This window comes from Bubalus bubalis, chromosome X (assembly GCF_019923935.1).
Source record: "Bubalus bubalis isolate 160015118507 breed Murrah chromosome X, NDDB_SH_1, whole genome shotgun sequence".
In the NCBI taxonomy this organism is placed as follows: Eukaryota; Metazoa; Chordata; class Mammalia; order Artiodactyla; family Bovidae; genus Bubalus; species Bubalus bubalis.
This window is the reverse complement of record NC_059181.1, coordinates 32,592,912-32,613,480: the sequence shown is the minus strand read 5'-3', so window position 1 is coordinate 32,613,480 and position 20,569 is coordinate 32,592,912. Positions and strand designations below refer to the sequence as shown.

Sequence of the window (20,569 nt, the reverse complement as noted above, 5' to 3'; positions counted from 1 at the left end):
TTTAAGTCAAGACATAGATCAAACTTAGCCATTGCCATTGTGCAGTGTGGAAAGAGTTCTCAGTGTGGTCCTGTCTCAAATCTTAGAAAAGAAAGTTTAAATCCAATAGCATAATGAACTTGAAAAAAAAAAAAAGAGAGAGAGAGAAATCTTTCATTAGAAATCTTAGAAGAAGCTGTCAGTAACCACTTGTCATCAGTGTTAGCAACCTCAGGGTGAGTAAAAATTGATTGTGGGACTGTACTTTCTGTGCTCTGCTCCTTGGATCATCCATTAGCATTGGCACCTGATTAACTCTCCAAACTGTCTTTTCTTTTGATTAGATCCCAGAACTTCTTTTGTATTCTCAGTATTAATTTTCTGAAATCTGTCCTAAAAGACAGACTCTAATGCTCTTTCACGGACTGCAGAATTTTCCCTGTTTATGCTAGAAAAATCATTGGCCTTTACTCTATTTATACTTTTTGGCTTGATCTTTCACAAACGTTGGCTTAAGACTTCCATATTTGGTGAAGAGGGAATGAATGATTACTCTATTTCTGTTTTTTGTGCTTTCAGAATTTGGCACAAGTTATAAATGAACAGTCTCCTACTGACTGTTGTTGTTACAGTAACCCACTGGATTTTCTTAGGACATACTTTCCCCATAAATCATCTTCTAGATGGATTTCAATCTATGCTAATACTTGGCCATGTATAAGAAAAACATGCTTGCATTAATGTTTAAATTGTGAATGATATGATAAGGAGAAAGACCAAGAGGAGCAAAGATAATATATTCTAAATAGAAGACTTTGGGGGGCTTTCCTGTGGCTCAGCAGTAAAGAATATGCCTGCAATGCAAGAGACAAGGGTTCAATCCCTTGGCTGGGAAGATCCCCTGAAAAAGGAAATGGCAACCCACTCCTGTATTCGAGCTTGGGAAATCCCATGGACAGTGGAACCTGGCGGGCTGCAGTCCATGGGGTCACAAAAGAGTTGGCCAGGACTAGTGACTAAACCAACCAACCAACAAAAGACTTTTAGAAAAAATTTTGATACTTGATTTGAAGCCCCAATATCAGTTTATATTAAATTTAGATTTAAACAGTAAATACAAGCATCTTAAATGAGAATACTATATATATGGTCTGCTATTATGTATTTTATTCTATAGGACATGTTTACCTGCTATATCTAGTATATTCCTCTGTAAGACAGAAAAAAACCTAAATCTCTGTAACTTATAAAAATAGACGTTTATATCTTAGTCCCGTGTCTCCTTCAATCTTTGTATTGAATTCAGGTCAATTCCACATATGTTTCTCTCCTTTTGGGAACATAGTCTACATGAGGAATGATCTTCCACCAGCTAAGAAAATAATTGCCAAGAGGAGTGAAAATGCACCATGATTCTTTAGTCCCTATCACAGAACTGATACACTGTCAGATATACTTGTGTTTCATTGGTCAAGCCAAATCACATGACAAAGTGGGTGAGTTAGGAAGTGTAATCCTCCTAGGTTGATTTATGCCAAACAAGGAAAGGTAAAAATGAATCATGAAGAAATTATCTGATTGCCTATGTGCTCACAAACTTTCAATGAAAATAGTTAGGAATAATAATTCTATTCACTTATTTTATACTACATCTTTGCTTGAGACTGTACTTACTGTTCCACAGCAGCAATCCCCAAACTTTTTGGCACCAGGGACAAGTTTCATGAAAGACAATTTGTCCACAGACCAAGAAGGGGTGGGGATGGTTTCAGGATGATTCAAGCACATTACATCAATTGTACTATTTATTTCTAATCCAATGCTATTGCTGACCTGACAGGAGGTACCAGTCCAAGGCTCAGAGGTTGGGAACCCCCGCTAGGATACTTCATCAAAATGGAGAGTTTGTGACTATGGTTATTTACTTTTTACAGACTAGAAAACTGAGGCTTTGTGTTGCTTTGTTGTCGTTTACTCTCTAAGTCATGTCCAACTCTTTTGCAACCCCATGGACTGTGTTCCGCCAGGCTCCTTTGTCCATGGGATTCTCCAGGCCAGAATACTAGAGTGGGTTGCCATTTCCTTCTCCAGGGAATCTTCCCAACCCAGGGATGGAACCCACGTTTCCTGCTGGGTAGGCACATTATTTACCACTGAACCACCTGCTTAAAAGATGCCTGAGGCCAAGTTAATACGGGATCAAATCAAGTAACTTAGGCCCAATATCCATATGGATTAGTTTGCATTACTCAAAAACCTGACTCAAACAAGTACTTATGCAGGTGGTTCATTTGCACAATAATCCCTGGTAGCTCCAGAGAGAGATAGGCATACATAGTGAGTCAGGAAATGAAAAACAGATAATCTAAGAACTACTGTGGGCCATTGAATAGGAGCCTGAGAGAACATGGCCAACAATTGTTCTACTGGGATTTTATCCATAGATTTCTGTCTCTCATTTGCTGAGGATTACACTTGGAGGAATTAGATCTCTGTCACTTCTGGGCTGCCCCACAGATGGGCTTACCAAATGCTCCTAGGATTAGGAAAAGCCCTAATGCAAAGATACAGAGAGATGTGAATTCTTGAGGTGGGAAGTCTTCAGCATCCACAGAATCTGTTCACATTCACAGGTAAATTCGGGGCTGGGCCAAGGAAATAAAGCATGAGACATGAGCTATATCTACTCTACCATTTTCTTAACCTTTACAGTGCAAGTTTAGCAAATGTAACTTGTGATTTAAATATCCCTTTGTAATACACTCAAAAAAGAACCCTGGGTCTGTTTATAAAGCATCTCATTGACACAGACATTTGGAAATGACCATTGTGCGCATTTGGCTGATTGCTTTTCTGTTTCAAAAAGAACTGTTTTACAATCCATTAAGATAGGTAAAAATAAACCACAGAATAATGTATTTTTTAAATTTTCTAATAGCGACATTGAGCACTTTAAAACTGACTAGGCTGCAGTATGAAAGCAGGCTTCTAGCTAGTGGTTCTGCCACAGTATCCAAGTATTTCATTCCACCTCTAAATTACATAAGAAACCTTGATCTATTTTGATTTATTCTGCCATAATTAGTCCATGATTATTATTTTTAATGAAATAAATGATCTTTTTCATGACATACTGCTGTGTATTTCAAGTTTGCATACTAATTAATAGTAACTTCCTTTTATGCATAAAAAGTCTACACACACATGTCCGTGATCAAACAAGATGAGATATTTGAAATCACTTTGTAAATAATAATGCACCACAAAGATATTCATTATTCCCATTATGGCTAAACACATTTCATTCTTAGGGTCATGAGAGGGTGTAATTTATACTAATATGATTTTATATTCTTTCTTATCTTTCAAATCAAGGAGACTGTAATTACTGCACATTTCTAAATACTTTTCTAGGTAGGAGTCATACTGTTAATATGACTCCTACCTAGAAATTGTGTGTATTTTGCAAGGTAATGCAATTTATACAGACAGCCCACAAGAAGTCATGGTATCAGTTCAGGTCAGTTCAGTCGCTCAGTCATGTCTGACTCTTTGCAACCCCATGAATCGCAGCACGCCAGGCCTCCCTGTCCATCACCAACTCCCGGAGTTCACTCAGACTCACGTCCATCGAGTCAGTGATGCCATCCAGCCATCTCATCCTCTGTCGTCCCCTTCTCCTCTGCCCCCAATCCCTCCAGGCATCAGAGTCTTTTCCAATGAGTCAACTCTTTGCATCAGGTGGCCAAAGTATTGGACCTTCAGCTTCAGCATCAGTCCTTCCAAAGAACACCCAGGGCTGATCTCCTTTAGAATGGACTGGTTGGATCTCCTTGCAGTCCAAGGGACTGTCAAGAGTCTTCTTCAACACCACAGTTCAAAAGCATCAATTCTTCAGTGCTCAGCTTTCTTCACAGTCCAACTCTCACATCCACACATGACCACTGGAAAAACCATAGCCTTGACTAGACGGACCTTTGTTGGCAAAGTAATGTCTCTGCTTTTGAAAATGTGTAACCAGCAATAAAGTTGTAAATATTTTCTCTCTTGATTTTTCTTTAAATTTTCACTATTATTATGCACCATAGGTCTGTCACATTTCATCTTCACAATTCTGTACCAGGGTTTTCATTTTCATGATACAGATGATGTGATGAGGCACAGACAAGATAAGTAACTTGCCTACAGTCATACAGCTACTGAGAAGTGGAGCTGGAGTTTGAAGCCAGGCTATTTGATGCTGGAACAAACATGTTTAAGCACTGACCCTTACTGTAGCTGAGACATATTCTTGGTGTCAGAATGGAATTTGTACCGCCTACCACATGGCACTCTCCTAACTCATGCTAACTAACTCTCCTAACTAACTTTTTGTATACTCTTGTATTTCTAGTTTTCTCTTTGTTACAATAACAATAGCTTCATTGTTATTAGGCCCATTTCATGGTAAATTCTATAACCATGATAAAAAATAGTTTTGCAATTTTTGCATTGAGTTTTCAATATGTATGGTATTATTGGTTATTTTATGAATATGCAGTGGTATGATTATGTAAGGTTCCGACCATAACTCCAGGTTGCTAATATAGCATAAAGTCTATGATTAAGTGCCAGGAGACGGGAGGGAACTTTCATGCAATATAAGCTGACACAGCTGTTCAAATTATTATCTGAACCCATCAACTCCCTACCGTAAGAAGTAGTTGACCTACATGAGAAAGAAGTAACATTTTCAGGGGAGGTAAAGGGTCAGGCAGGTCATCTGTAGCATCTTACATTGTGTTAGAAGCCACAACAGTCAAGAGGAAGTCAAGAGCAATTTCATTATATTCCAGAATGTAATTCACCTAGAAAAATCAAAGTAAATTTTTTGCAATAAATATTCTCTATTTTTCATTCCACATAGTGATGAAAATAAGTGCTTCAGTCCAAATACCAAATTGTGAGAGAAGATATTGAAACATGATTTTATACTTAGTGGGTGCTCAATGGATATTTTTGGAAATGAAGACAGAAAGTGTATAATTAACAGAGCAGTTTGAGCAGTATGGCAAAGTGGCAAAAAAATAAAACATTAGCCTGGGACTCATTAGATGTAGAATTTAATTATGGAATAGTTAATCATTTGGTTTGTTCAACCAGTTCTTATTAAGAACCTATTTCTGCTTGAAGATACCATGTTGAGTGCCAGGAGTTAAAAAGACATAATGATCCTCCATTCTAAGTGTGGTCACGTATAGAGGGTGATTGGTGGTGTGTAATATGCTATATAGAAGAGTGTAAACTATTTACTATACTAATAATACAGTTTGAAAAATACTAGAGTACATATATATCAGAAGAATTGATTGATGACTTCTGCCAAGGAGATAAGGGTGATTATGAAAGTTCTTCACATTTGAATTTGATCTTAAGAGTGAGAGTTCTCAGATCACATTCCAAGGACTGCATGCACAAGGGACTATAGTGAGAAAGTGTGTGGCTTATTCACAGAGACATTTGGCATGTGTGGCTCGGGTAGAGCTGGTAGGTATGTGTGCAGAGGGGTAAAGGGTGTGTGTGTGTGTGAGTGCCAACAGGCACGATAAATATTAAGTTTAGAAAGGCATTTGGAGTCAGAATGTGAAGGCCCTTGTATCTGGCTTTTAACCTCAGGACAAGCATTTTTCAAACTTGCATATTAACTCACGAGTTACTTATTTCATTACTAGATGGATGATGGTGCCATTAATTGGCAGGACGAGTTGGATATGTGAATTTATTTGGGAAGATGAATGATATTGTTAAAGTTCCTGCAGGACATCTAGATAGAGGTCTAAACAGGAGTCAGCTATGTCAGTGTGAAGATTAGGACATTAATCAAAATGAAAAATATAGCTTTAGGTATCATCAGTATCAATATATAGTGGTGGTTGGGGAGGGAGAGAGGAAGTCACTTTGCTTAGGAAGAATAAGCATAGTAAAACAAGACAAGAAGAGACAAAAGATAGATAGGACCCTGGGAGAATGCCAACACTGCCAGGGTGAATGGCGAACAGGTCACTGGAACAGATTAGCAGACAGCCCTTGTGTTGGAAGGTGAACAAGGAATCAATGATATTTCAGAAGCTCAGAAGGCTTGTGCACTCTTTCTAGTCATATCATTCACTAGACGGATGGATAGGGAAGCCTGGTGTGCTGTGGTCCATGGGGTGGCAAAGAGTTGGACAAGACTGAGCAACTGAACTGATAGGGATTTCAGTTATTACCTTCCAGTTGCCTTGTAACTCCTACATTTTATTTTCAACTCAGATTTCTCTCTTGTACTTTAGGTTCCAGTATGTAACTACCTACCACCTATATCCTTCTTGTCCCAAAACACTCCAAACTCATTATTTCCCAGTTCTTCCCATACTCTCATTATATATACAGACCCAGGGCTCTTCCTGAGCACTCTAGACTCCAATTTGAGTAATTTAACATCATTGACTTTACCTCTCCCAAATTTCCTGCCTCCACCTCTAATTAATAATTAGTTCTTATCAGTCATACCTATGAGTTCCCTGTTGGCCTAGTGGTTAGGATTCTGCGGCTTTCACTGTCATGGTCTGGCTTGATCCTTGGTTGGGGAACTGAGATTCCACAAGCTGCATGGTGTGGCCAAAAAGAAAAAAAAAAAAAAAGTAGTGATCTTATCACTAATACCTATTAATTACATCTTTCCTGTATTTACCTCTCTCCAGTCCCACTGTTGGAGAAGGCAATGGCAACCCACTCCAGTACTCTTGCCTGGAAAATCCCATGGACGGAGGAGCCTGGTAGGCTGCAGTCCATGGGGTCGTTAAGAGTCGGACACAACTGAGCGACTTCACCTCACTTTTCACTTTCATGCATTGGAGAAGGAAATGGCAACCCACTCCAGTGTTCTTGCCTGGAGAATCCCAGGGATGGGGGAGCCTGGTGGGCTGCTGTCTATGGGGTCGCACAGAGTCGGACACGACTGAAGCGACTTAGCAGCAGTAGCAGTCCCACTGTAAGTCATCAATACAGACCATCATCCCTTCTCACATTGATTTTAGTTATAGCAAGCTAAATTGGTTTCCTTGATTCCAGTTGTTGTTGTTCAGTCGGTCAGTCACGTCTGACTCTTTGTGACCCCATGGATTGCAGCACGCCAGGCTCCTCTGTCCTTCACTGTCTCCTGGAGTTTGCTTACATTCCCGTCCACTGAGTCAGTGATGATTCCAGTAACCTCTCCTAACATATTGCCCATACTGTGAAATCCATTTCTAAAAGCAAACCTATATTGCCATTGCCCTACTTCAATTCTGGTTCAGTTTCTAACTGCCTTCTAGCTAAAGTTTAAGGCTCTTTATAATTAGGCTGATTGTTTATCTTTTTTTTTAGACTCATCTCTGCCACTCTTGTCCTCCTCCTCTTTCTCTAGTTCCACAAAGGACCACACACTATCTCTCACATACAAACAGCTGCACCTGCTCTTTTTATTGTCTTGAGTTCTTTTCCACCTTGTATGCTTCTATAATCTTTTTCTTTCTTTCTTTTTTTTTTGCTTCTGTACACTTGATTGGGCTTCCCTGGAAGCTCAATAGGTAAAGAATACACCTGCAATGCAGGAGATGCAGGTTCAGTCCCTGGGTCAGGAAGATCCCCTGAAGGGGAAAGGTGGATTTCCTGAAAGAAGGAAATGGCAACCCATGCTGGTATTCTTGCCTGGGAAATCCCATGGACAGAGGAGCCTGGTGGGATATGCCCATGGGGTTGCAAGAGTCAGACTTAGTGACTAAACCACCATACTCTTGATTAACATTCAGAACTCAGCTGAGATGTCACTTCATCAAGGAGGCACTGGATTTGTCAAGTTAGTTCCCTTCCTAGAGGCTTATGACAAAGCCCTATATTTTCTGTATTTGGGAACTTATCGGTGTATCTACTATCTCTTCATTTTAGGGTATGTTTCTCTCACTATGCTGTAAGACCAAAAGGGTAGGAACTTAATTCTTTTACACAGTGGAATTTCTACCGCTAGCAGGTGTCAGTATGTATGTGTCACTTCAACGGATAGTCTTAAAGAGGAAAGGCTGTAATAGTTTCCTCTTGCTGCTATAAAAATGACCACAAATGTATCCACTTAAAACAACACAAATTTATAATCGAACAGTTCTTTGGAACTTCAGGTCAGAAGTTTGCAATTGGCCTCGTTGGGCTAACACGAAGGGTCAGCAGAGCTGTGTGCCTTCTGGCAGCTCCTGGGGAGATTCTGTTTCCTTGACTTTTCCATTTTCTAGAGGCTGTTCATGTTCTTTAGCTCATGACCCTCTTCCTCCATCTTCAAAACCAGCAACACTGGGCCAAGTCTCTCTGCCATCTCTCTGATTTGCCCTCTTGGGCCTCTCTATCCCCCTCTTAAGGACACTTGTCATTATGCTGGGCCCACCCAGATAACCCAAATCTTGCTGTCCAATATGAGCTGGTTAGCACATCTAATTCCATCTGCAACCATAATTCTCTTTTAAAATAATTTATATTTAGCCTATTTTAAAACAATTAAATTTTAACAAAACTTATTCACAGATTCTAGGGATTAAGATGTGGACATCTTTGGAGGACCATAATTCTCTCTACAAGTTAACAGAATCAGTATCTGTACAGAAGAAAAATGAGAAGAGTTCTGAAAAGTAAATTTGGTCTCCAGTATCTTGAAAATACCTTTATTGAGCTCTACTATGTCACACTTGCGATGCTTACCACTTGGGAAGACAGCTATAACCCAGATAATCACTGTCTTAGAAATTAGAAAGGATATAGGCAGTGTTATTAGGAAAATCTTTTATAGGATGATGAACAGTGGAAACTGTATTACACTGACTGTCCAGCAAGTGAGAAATAAGGAAACATTTTTGACACTGTTTTTTCTCTTCTTTGTACAGTAATTTAATTATTTTAGACCACCTCGTTATAAAATGACCATGAATGTCACCTTCGGCCCAATGTTCTATAGTCCTGTGATCAAAAGCTATTACCCAGATTTAATGGAAGCATTTTTCATGCCAATTTCCAGTCTACTCTCCACTTTGCATTGCCATTTTGTAGCATTAATAACATGGTAAACCAATTTTCTAAATATGTCCTGAGTTTGGAGCCTTCCTTCATAATGTTCCACAGTATCACATAATCCTATCTAATGTTTACCATTAATCTTCTGCATTTCTCATTTCCTTTTTCCTCATTTTTGGTGGAAGCAGAGAATGGACTGACTCTGATAGCTCTTCCATATTGCTTAATAGTCCTCTCTTTAAGGTGAAATAAACTCATGTCCCTTCATTTTTCTTCCCTATGTGCATTTCTAAATTGTTTTCAACTTTAATGTTTCCTTCTCCTCCTAAACTTCTATTTTCTGGGTAACTTAAGAGATGAGACTCTTCAGTTAACATTAACTAGCACCCAAGAAAGTATCGGTAACATTTAAAAGAAAGTGTTTTCCTAGCAAAGATTGTGATTAACTGCCCTGTGAAATAAGGATAATTTCTGATATTCTTATAACTGGGTGGGTTTTTCCACCCAGTTTTTTAAATGATTTCACTCATGTTGTCTTATGTGGTAGCATATAAGGGATCATGTCATGGAGACTACCCATAGTCTTACTCCCAGCTGTCTTTGTAATTTCATCCAATTCTGCTCCCTTCTTCCCATTTTAGAGTGCAGGAAAATTGCATATAATGGAGAGCATGTGCTTTTGGTTTCCTATCTCCCTGCCTTTGCCCTTGGTATCTTCTCAATAAGATTCATCTTTCCCTTTGCACCCTTTCTTCTTTCCTTATTTTTGCTCTTCTTTCTAGATTAAACGTAGCCCTCACCTTCCAGAAAATGTCTTCCCTAATATCCATGTAGCTACATATCCCTTTCTTTGTACTCCTGAAGTACCCTTTGAATGTAGGTACCCTTAATTATGCAACATGTTTAATATTTACCCATCATATATCATTTTCTACTATGCTGTGAACTTTGGTAAAAAAGGAGTCTTGTTTATCTTCTTGATAATTAGTACAGTGACCACCATATACTAAGCATTCTGTATATAATATTTTCTATACATTATTGCATAAATAAATGAATTCATGACATCTTAGCAACAGTTCCATGAGTGAAAAAGCAATGAATGTCCTCAATTCACAAATAAAGGCCACCAAACTAATAAGTTCTACAATGGAAATTGAGACCTAGTGCCTTAATTTTATGTTCTCTCAGTTTGCCCAGTATCATTTTTGTGCAGTAACTCACTCTTGTGAATTACTAAGATCACAATTTAATTATCCCACTTTTATAGGGGATTGAGGGTCTCAGGGGGGAATTGAGGGTCTCAGGGATATCAAAGTTAATAACAGGGTGAAAGCCCTTTACACTAATTGTAAAAAAATATGAAAGAACATATTTATTGAATAAAAAGATTTTATTAGAAAGGGTTAATTGATTCTGAGATGAAATATAGTTTTTGTGTATGGCAGAAAGCTAATTTTATATGGGTTTTCCCCACAGAGAGAATAAAATAAAATGTTGGTCACTTTTTGCAATATAGGAACTAGTAGTTCTTCATTCTTTGATATCTCCACAGAACAGTTTTCATGTAAATTTTTCTAAGAGGGATTTTTCTTCCTTGCCTCTCACATTGTTATACTCAGGCATATTTGTATTAGTAGAAGAAAATCACTCATAAACAAACCCTAGAGGAAATGAAATAAAATATATGTTTCTTGAAATGATTAAATAGGAGTATATAGTCACTTCCTGATAAAACAGTTTTCACTTGATTCTTTTCTCCTCTTTCTTGATGATTTCATGTTAACATCTCCTACTATAGATTGTGTATTACAACAACATACTCGTATCAAAATAGTCTCTATTAGCTGTATAACGATTTATGTATGTAGGTTTATATGTGTCAACTTTAACTATGAATGTATAGGTGATCATGCCTAAAATGGTCAAATTTTAAGTAATATGATAAATTATAGTAGAAATAGATTTAACTATGCTGTGCTGTGCTTAATCACACAGTCGTGTCCAACTCTTTGCGACCCTATAGACTATAGCCCACCAGGCTCCTCTGTCCGTGGAGATTCTCCAGATAAGAATACTGGAGTGGGTTGCCATGCCCTCTTTCAGGGGATCTTCCCAAACCACGGATCAAACCCAGGTCTCCCACATTGCGGGCAGATTCTTTACCATCTGGGCCACCAGGGAAGCCCAAGAATACTGGAGTGGGTGGCCTATCCCTTCTCCAGAGGATCTTCCTGACCTAAGTGTTGAACTGGGGTCTCTTGCATTGCACGCGGATTCTTTACCAGCTGAGCTATCAAGGAAGCCCCAGATTTAACTATATACAAATGTAAAATTTTAGCATAATAAGAATGAAACAAAAATTGAAAAAAAGACCACTTGAGAACATATATTTGTTCATTGACTAAGCGTAAGTAGCTTAATTTAGAATAGTGATTTTTAACTTGGATTTCATAGACTCTTTGGCAGGGAGGTCAGTTAACCTCATGAACCTGTATGTAAATATGTGTGTATAGGCATTTTTTTCTGTAGAAAAGGATTATTATTTTTTTTATCAGATGATCAAATGGAATCCATGACTTGAAATGTTTAAACACTAGTAATATATGACCTCAATCTAATTAATTTTATTTATCAAATGCTCGATATATACATGAGCAGAGAATATAAATAAGTATTTTGGAAAAAGTAGAAACATATAGAATAAATAAATGTATAAATTGTGTTCTGTTTAATTAGTAATCAAGCAGATTCAAATTATAGCAAGCATCAACTATCTCTTTGTATCTAATAAAACCACATTTGTCCAAAAATACAAGCAAAAAATCTGCTATCAACAGTGTAAACTCACTCTTTCTGATACCACTAAAAATTGGTATGACCATTGGGAAAGCAATATGACATTATTTAGTAAAAACCATCAAATTTTCCATAATGTTGACTCAGTAATTTCTTCTAAGACTGTTATACAGCAGAAGTTGGAAAAGAATTCATGAAGATGTTCATTATGATGGAATCTCTAATGGCAAACAAAAGGAAAAGGTAGCCCATATGATGTTTATGGTAAAATAAGTAAAAAAATAAAATGCAGAATATTATTGTGGCTAAGTAAAATTCATGTTTGGGGAGGATTGTAATGTGCAGACACATGACTTTTGGTGATCCTTGTATGTTAAAATATTTTAGTCATACTAATATATGACAAAAATTGAAACAACAAATATTAATTAGCAAATATAAGAAGAACATTATTATATAAAATATTAACAAATCATACGGTATCATTAAATGGTTCAGTTTTCACTTCTAGATAAACACATGTAGACATGCAGGTTGTTCACTCTAAAATTCCAGGATGTCATTCACATAGGTTACAACATACATGGAACACCCTGGGTTGTTCAAAATAAGGCTCTAAATTCATGACTATTTTTTATTTGTGTTAAGATGTTCATCTTTTAGGACTCTAATCACCTTGTAGTAGTCCATATTATCTATACAGTCATAATGGTCACTGTGAAAAGACATGGACTTTGTTTCAAATAATCTATAGCAGTTCATCTCTGTCACCTATCAGTTTTATTCCTTCTGAGCTTGTAGTTTTAATGTATAAAATGGTAAATTACATATGGGCTGATTGAAGTAGTATATGTAAAACAGCTTTGTAAACAATAAGATAGTAGTTATATCTTATAATAATGATAAAATTAGTATTATTAATATTTGTCATTTAAAAGAAAATAAATATTACTATACAAAAATAAAACATTAGTAGGTAATTCATGGAAGGCATATTTTTCTTGCATTAAAAGCAAAAGAGGTACAAGAGTACATTTAGTGAAGATGTTTATATGATGAAGCTCACATTTAGTGCTTTTTACACAGCAAATGCATATTTTGCACATAATGTCAAGGTTTCCCTTCTGCCTTCAAGGCCTATCTAAAAATTGTTCTTTGTACATATAATCAAAAACAATAAAAATATTGCTTTACTACCCACTTTTCATTTAAAAGCATCTGGAACAAATCTCTTCAAAACACCCTCATATTCAGCTTTTGGTGAAGATGTTTGGGTATGTTTTAAAAACCTCTGGATGAATGCTTTCAAATGACTCATTCATTCTCCCATGTCTGACAGATAGGATATATATGAACATGTAGGAAAAATAAGTGGAATTTCAAATAAGGTTATTAAGTTTTGTGAATATATGTGTATGCCATTGAGAAATAGACCTGTACAGACATGTCCTTCTTTATAGCAAGTCCGTGAAAAAGGTTAAATCTTGACCATCTGAAATTCTGTTTATTTATTATTATTATAAAGAGTAGTATTAGATTTATGGCAGTAATATTCAAAAGAGGCTAGATTAGGTTTAAAAGCTATTAGTATCTATTTTTATTTATTCACGCATGTCAACAAAGGAAAGATTTCTATGTTATAGCTATCATGTATCCTCTACTGTGTGAATAATGTTGATATTTGACCATACACAGTAGCTTGTGGGAGTAACACAAATAAGGAGGGAGTATTTTGTGATGCTAAATAACATTTTCTCATCTAGGAAAATGGTTTTAGGTTTATTATTTTTCCACTATTCTCTTTTATATTGCTTAAGAATATCTACTTATGGATTAATAATACTCTTTAAAGATAAACAGACATTCTTAATGCATAGATACGTGTGTCATAGGAAAGTGATTGTTTACTGTATATCATCTGTTTTCAGAAGCAGTGGAGATTGACTACTGAAAAATAATATGAGAGCAAATGAGGTTGTTTCCTGAGGGCATTTTAATAAGGGTTCTTTTGACCCATGTAAATAAAATATGAAATGTCTCAATTTTAAGTCTCTCTCGCATACACTCATTTATTCAACATTGACTAATATGATTGCATTTACAGTAATTTCAAGATAAGCTTCAGCATCAAAAAAGCATTTTAATAAATCACAATTGATGATTTTCCTGTCCATTGGACTTAATACTAACTTCCAGCTTTGGAAAAAAGAGATAATTTTTAGAAGCTTGAATTCTGTGAAGCTCTTTCTTAATAATTTTCCACCCTAATCTCTTGGTGTAAGAAGTCCTTGGGGATTTTTCCTTTGAGTATATTTGTATACATAATCCATGAAGAGTATCATTTGCATTTTGATTTGAAATTTCCTGACTTTTAGATGAAGAGAAGTGCTAGAAATTTTGTAGTTTTACGATCCCCCTGCCTCTAATGTATTCACATATTGATCAAATATTTTCTGAGCTCTTAATTTGTGCAGACAGTATGCTAGGTTCTGGGGTACAGAGATAAGCAAGCCATGCTCCTGATCATCAGGAAACCTCTCCTATAATGGGAAAAGGCTATGTTAGGGGCCTGTGTTAGAGTATGCAGGTATTACAAAGGAGGGAAAAATAATTTCCTTATGGACTGGGAATGGGGAAAACAGTACTCTTGCCTGGAGAATCCCATGGATGGAGGAGCCTGGTGGGCTGCAGTCCATGGGGTCACTAAGAATCGGGCACGACTGAGCGACTTCCCTTTCACTTTTCACTTTCATGCATTGGAGAAGGAAATGGCAACCCACTCCAGTGTTCTTGCCTGGAGAATCCCAGGGACGGCGGAGCCTGGTGGGCTGCCGTCTCTGGGGTCACACAGAGTCGGACACGACTGAAGTGACTTAGCAGCAACAGACAATTATTTATTTTGATTCTATTGGAGCATCTACTCATTATAGTTGTTTTGTTGGTGTTTAGTCACTAAGTTGTGTCCAACTCTTTTGTGACCCCATGAACTATAGCCCGCCAGGCTCTGCTGTCCATGGGATTTCCCAGGCAAGGATACTGGAGTGGGTTGCCATTTCCTTCTGCAAGGGATCTTCCAGACTCAAGGGTCGAACCCACATCTCCTGCATTGGCAATTAGATTCTTAACCATTGAGTCACCAGGGAAGCACCACTATTAATAAATAGTCTCTTTTTTAATGCTTTTATATAGTATTTGAATGAGTATGGACTGGACTGTATCAATTATTTTTCAGATTTCATTTTAGTTTGGATGCTCAGTAGCAACATCACTCATGTTCAATTTCATTATCAGTGAATTTACTACTAAGTATAAAATAACACTAATGTATATTAACAGAAAGTTATTTCAGTTGTAAAATATGAGTGATATCCAAAGTTGCTTCTTAACACTATCCCTTTGTCTTTCTTTTATCTTTTTACATTGTAGATGAAAGAGAAGATGTTCAAAAGAAAACATTCACAAAATGGATAAATGCACAATTTTCTAAGGTAAGGATATTTTGTTGCTCCTCTATTGAAACATGATGCTGATTTTTCAGAATGAACTCTGTATCTGTGTGATTTAAATGTCCATATTGTTTTTCTCATAGTCTTTGTTTTAACTGTGCAAATCTGGGAATATTGTATTGACTTTTAATTAAGGCAGAAGCAACAGAATATGTGGTAAAGAGAAACTATTTAATTTGATAAAACATATCTTTGATTCTTCTTCATAATATTAGTTTCTTTAACAACATAAGTAACCAGAGGATTTTGTCAGCAATCTTCATCAAGTAGCTGGTATATGTCATACACTAGAAGAAGATAGGAAAAATCTTTATTGTTCTGAAAACAATCATTTTATTGGTCCTTCTTGATCTTTACAAAGTACAAGAAAAATGAATAGGCTATTTGGCCCCAAATGATAAGCTTCTTCTCTTTATATGTAGACATCAATCCATACTCCTAATATTTATTTATTTTGCAAATGTAACTAACTCGTGATCAATAGCACAATTCTAGATAATTTTTACATGAACACAGAGTAAAATATTCTTACCTTGAAAGCTACCATTAAGAGTGAAATATAAGGGGTTTGCTGTAGGTTTCAAGGCTAGAAAGACTTGATTTATATTTAATAATTGTGGATTGGGCAAATCAGTCAAATGTTTTATAAGTCAGTTTCCTCATCCTTCTACTGTGTGTGTGTGTGCGCGCGCACCTGTATAATCCATCAAATACAGATAATGGAAGTATAAAACTACTAAAATATGGATCCTATATGCAAGGCTTTAAGAGAAGTAAAATGGCGATAATGGTTATTTTGCATGTTATTGTGATGATTAAAAGAGGTACACTGTGTAAGAATTTCTAGCACAATGCCTGACACCCTTAATATATATAAATTACTCTTTTCTTGAGCCTGTCTCACTTTGTGAAAATCTTGGCAGTAGATCCAAAAAATCTACTAGAAGATACAGTCTAAAAAGTGTTCCCTTTACTACTTCAAAAGTTTTTAGAGAATCATCCATTCTTTGTGGTATTTGACGGCAGAATTGGACCAGGTACTCTTTAGCATATTGGCAAGAAGTAAAGTTACTGAATTTTAACTAATCAAATATCATTTATATTTACTTGCTGAGGTAATTAATAAGTTGCTATTACAGAACTTTAATAAACATAAGAATGAAATATGTTTTAAAAATCTCAAATTTTTTAAAGTTAAGTGGCATGCAAATAATATAAAAAGAGCAAATTATAATAATACAAATGAAAAATAAACTCAGAAATATTTAGGATAGGAACTCATAATTCTGAGACTATTTATCAGATAGCTGTGTATGGTTTAATTGCTATATCTAGTGGCCTCATTGAAATTTTCTTAATTTCAGAACTTTGTAGCAGACAATAGATAAAAGCTTTCAAACAAATCTATCAACAAATCAAGCGTATAGAGATTTTTTCATAATAATTATGTATGTAATAATAATAATAATGTATTCTGAATGTTTGAATTAAACTAGTTATTTTAATAAGGGTTGTAAACATGATAGACATTGTTAATTCTCATTCCTACAAATCTAAATAGATCATCAGTCTCTGTACACATTTCTAAGTGTTGTTTACCATAATGCATGTGCTAATAAACAAACATAGTTTGATATCTTATATTCCATGAAAAATTGTGAGCACTGTCTTAGGCACCCCCTACCCTAAGGAGCCCTCATATTTTAAAAGCTGTAGAATAATCACACACGTGAATGTGTTTGCTATTTGTTTTACAAATAGCCCGCCCCCAAATTCAACTCCCACTTATTTCTTTTATTTTATAAGTGTTCTCCCTGAACCTATTAAAGTTGGATCAGGAGAGCCACCATTCTTTTAAATGCCTGAGCTTCCTATTTGGGCATATCCTAGGTATCAGGATTATAAATAAATATATTTATAAAGATAGAGGGAAACTATTTAGAGATAAAATTTATATGAGTATGTGTGTGTGTGTGTGTGTGTGTGTGTGTGTGTGTTGATTTTTCATTTAGAGATCTGAAAGATAATTTCCATGTTACCTGGTTTCTTTCTTGCCATGACTTCAGGTTGGATGACTAAATTTTATCTAGATGCTTTTGAAGATAATGAGAAGAGAAAGCTAATTGATTCAGTTTAAGCTACTCGGTGGCACCAAAAGATAAACATAGCTGTGAGAGATGTCATTTGACATATATTTATTTCACTGCTACCTGGAATTGAGCAGAAGTCTAGGCCTGTGGGAGGCACCAAATTAGTTTAAAGTTGAATTTTCTGATCTCATGGAACATACATATTTGGGAGATGTTGGATAATTGCTAAATGGAGTAGCACTAAGTAGTCTCTAGGTAGTCAGAGAAAGCAACCCTGAGTTAGAGTGAATTCAGAAACCTTTAGGAAGCAAACTCTACTGATTGAGAGACTCTAAAGGAAGGAACATCAGAGAGCATGGCAAGAATGTGTGTTTTCTTTATAACCCCGTTGATCATTACTAGTGCACCAAATATGTATAATAAATACATTTGGTGAGTAGTACAAATAATTAAATATATACTAAATTTAAGAGAATTGGACATTCTGAATGAAAAGAAAAGTTGAGGAAGGCTTTAAAAAGAGAGAAAAAGCAGTGAAACATTATCATCTGTCTGTGTGGTAAATTGGACAGAGAGAAACACATACAACAAAAATAAAGATGAATATGATGAGGTAAAGGGTTATCAGTTAGGCATGTATACACATACACACCTTTGTATAATATCTGTCAAGTATAGGGAGACAGCAAAGTAGTTTCTGGTTATTTTGTAAAGCTACATAAGGGATAGTTTAAGGGGAAAATGTGATTAAATATAACCTTATCATTTTGTGTCATTTGAAGCTTAACGTATCTTTGTAGTAAATCCAGCTGATTTTTTAACTTTTCCAGTACCATTTTAAAATAGGCCCTATCTCTTTTTCAAAATAAGTCTTCTATTAACCTTCAATTCCCAAAATTTTTACTAGAATGTGATTTATCACATCTATTCTATAAAGATAAGCAAACAATATTTATCACCACATAAACACAAAGCCATTGCTAGGTAAGATTAATTCAAGGTAAATGTTTTCTTCTTGTAATTTATAGCTATTTTATAATCCTAAAAAATGTTTAGTATTTACTGTACCACAAATATAATTCACATTATAAACATCTTGCACATTCACACAAGTTCTTTCAAAAAATCATTTAAGGAAAGTACACTTTTGAAATCATGACCACCAAGAATTTTGTCATAAAACTCCCTTGATGTTTGCATTAGAGGAAAAAGCAATTTGTGGGGCAAAATATTTACTACTAGATCAACTGAAAGATTTAAACCATCTATCAGTGAGTTATATGATGAGTTTGATCCAATGCTGGATTTAGCAATTAACTTTTTTCCATCTTCTAACTTCACTTTCTGTAATTTTTCCAAAAGTAGTAGATAACTTTGTATTAGACTTATATGAAGTAAAACTGTGTAATTGACTTTGTCTGTGAACTTCTCAAAGGTTTATGATATGATGATGTCTTCATTGACACATATGTCTTCATTGCCACAATGTATGTGCGTGTATGCTTAGTCACTAAGTCATGTCCAACTCTTTGAAACCCCATGGACTGTAGCCTGTCAGGCTCCTCTGTCCATAGGATTTCCCAGGCAAGAACACTGGAATGGATTGCCATTTCCTTCACCAGGAGATCTTCCCAACCCAGGGATCGAACTCATGTCTTCTGCATGGCAGGAGGAGTCTTTACTCCTGAGCCACAAGGGAAAGCCCATGCAATGTATATGCCCATGCCAAAAACACCTGATACACCCTCTCATGATAACAATAACATGAGGTACAATCAACTGAAGCAACATATTTTCCCAAGAATTCACCATAATTTACCATCTTGCCAGAATAATGAACATGATACAATATAAATTCACACTAAAATTGTGAGTCAGTAAACAAGACTTCTTTACACAGCTCTGTACCATGGAGCCTTAGGATTAATCACTATATCCACACTTGAAGACATTTCAGAAAGGTACATCTAAAATTCAAATTCTTTGAGTCTTGTTTTCCTTATATGTCTAGTTCTACTTTATGAGAAAACATATATTAAAAATGGTATAAATAGAAAACAAAATATTGCCAATTTTGCTATCATGTAATATATTTTCTGAATTGAATGAATAGCGTATTTAGGCACTTCTTTGGATGCCTGCTCATTTCTTTCTTGAAGATGGTTTTGGCTACTCTCTTTGGATGGAACAGAGAGAATAGAGCATATATTTATATTTCATCATCTTGCCACACTCTCTATGCCAATCCATGCCCTCAGTATGCACACACACACACACATACATATAAAAACACACAAACATTCAGGCACACACAGTAAGCATATTATATATTTAAAATTAGTTGAACACTTTCATTATATAAAAGGAGGATAATGAGACAGGGGAAAAACATTGTTTCAGTGCAAGAGATAACGATTTGTATATACCTTTCCACTATGTCAGTTCTAAACGTATATGTATTAACAAGTTTATCAGTTCAGTTCAGTTCAGTCGCTCAGTCGTGTCCGACACTTTGCAACCCCATGAATCACAGCACGCCAGGCCTCCCTGTCCATCACCAACTCCCGGAGTTCACCCAGACTCACGTCCATTGAGTCAGTGATGCCATCCAGCCATCTCATCCTCTGGCGTCCCCTTCTCCTCCTGCCCCCAATCCCTCCCAGCATCAGAGTCTTTTCCAATGAGTCAACTCTTTGCATGAAGTGGCCAAAGTACTGGAGTTTCAGCTTTAGCATCATTCCTTCCAAAGAAATCCCAGGGCTGATCTCCTTTAGAATGGACTGGTTGGATCTCCTTGCAGTCCAAGGGACTCTCAAGAGTCTTCTCCAACACCACAGTTCAAAAGTATCAATTCTTTGGCTCTCAGCCTTCTTCACAGTTCATCTCTCACATCCGTACATGACCACAGAAAAAACCATAGCCTTGGCTAGACGAACCTTTGTTGGCAAAGTAATATCTCTGCTTTTCAGTATGCTATCTAGGTTGGTCACAACTTTTTTTCCAGGGAGTAAGCGTCCTTTAATTTCATGGCTGCAATCACCATCTGCAGTGATTTTGGAGCCCCCCAAAAATAAAGTCTGACAGTGTTTCCACTGTTTCCCCATCTATTTCCCATGAAGTGATGGGACCAGATGCCATCAT

General features: G+C 36.3%; 1 protein-coding gene and 1 long non-coding RNA gene across 9 annotated transcripts in view; one reads left to right on the top strand and one right to left on the bottom strand.

The window, feature by feature from the left end:
• The window catches only part of DMD (dystrophin), a 2,402,664-nt gene that overhangs the window by 308,355 nt on the left and 2,073,740 nt on the right, over window positions 1–20,569 (top strand). For all 8 annotated transcript variants that reach the window (XM_025277237.3, XM_045164452.1, XM_045164449.1 and 5 more), the window contains exon 2: window positions 15,259–15,320. In XM_025277237.3, the coding sequence (XP_025133022.3) occupies window positions 15,259–15,320 (62 nt within the window). The remainder of the gene's footprint in view (window positions 1–15,258; window positions 15,321–20,569) is intronic.
• Window positions 1–20,569, bottom strand: part of LOC123331881 — a 46,999-nt gene that overhangs the window by 5,828 nt on the left and 20,602 nt on the right. The window lies entirely within an intron of this gene.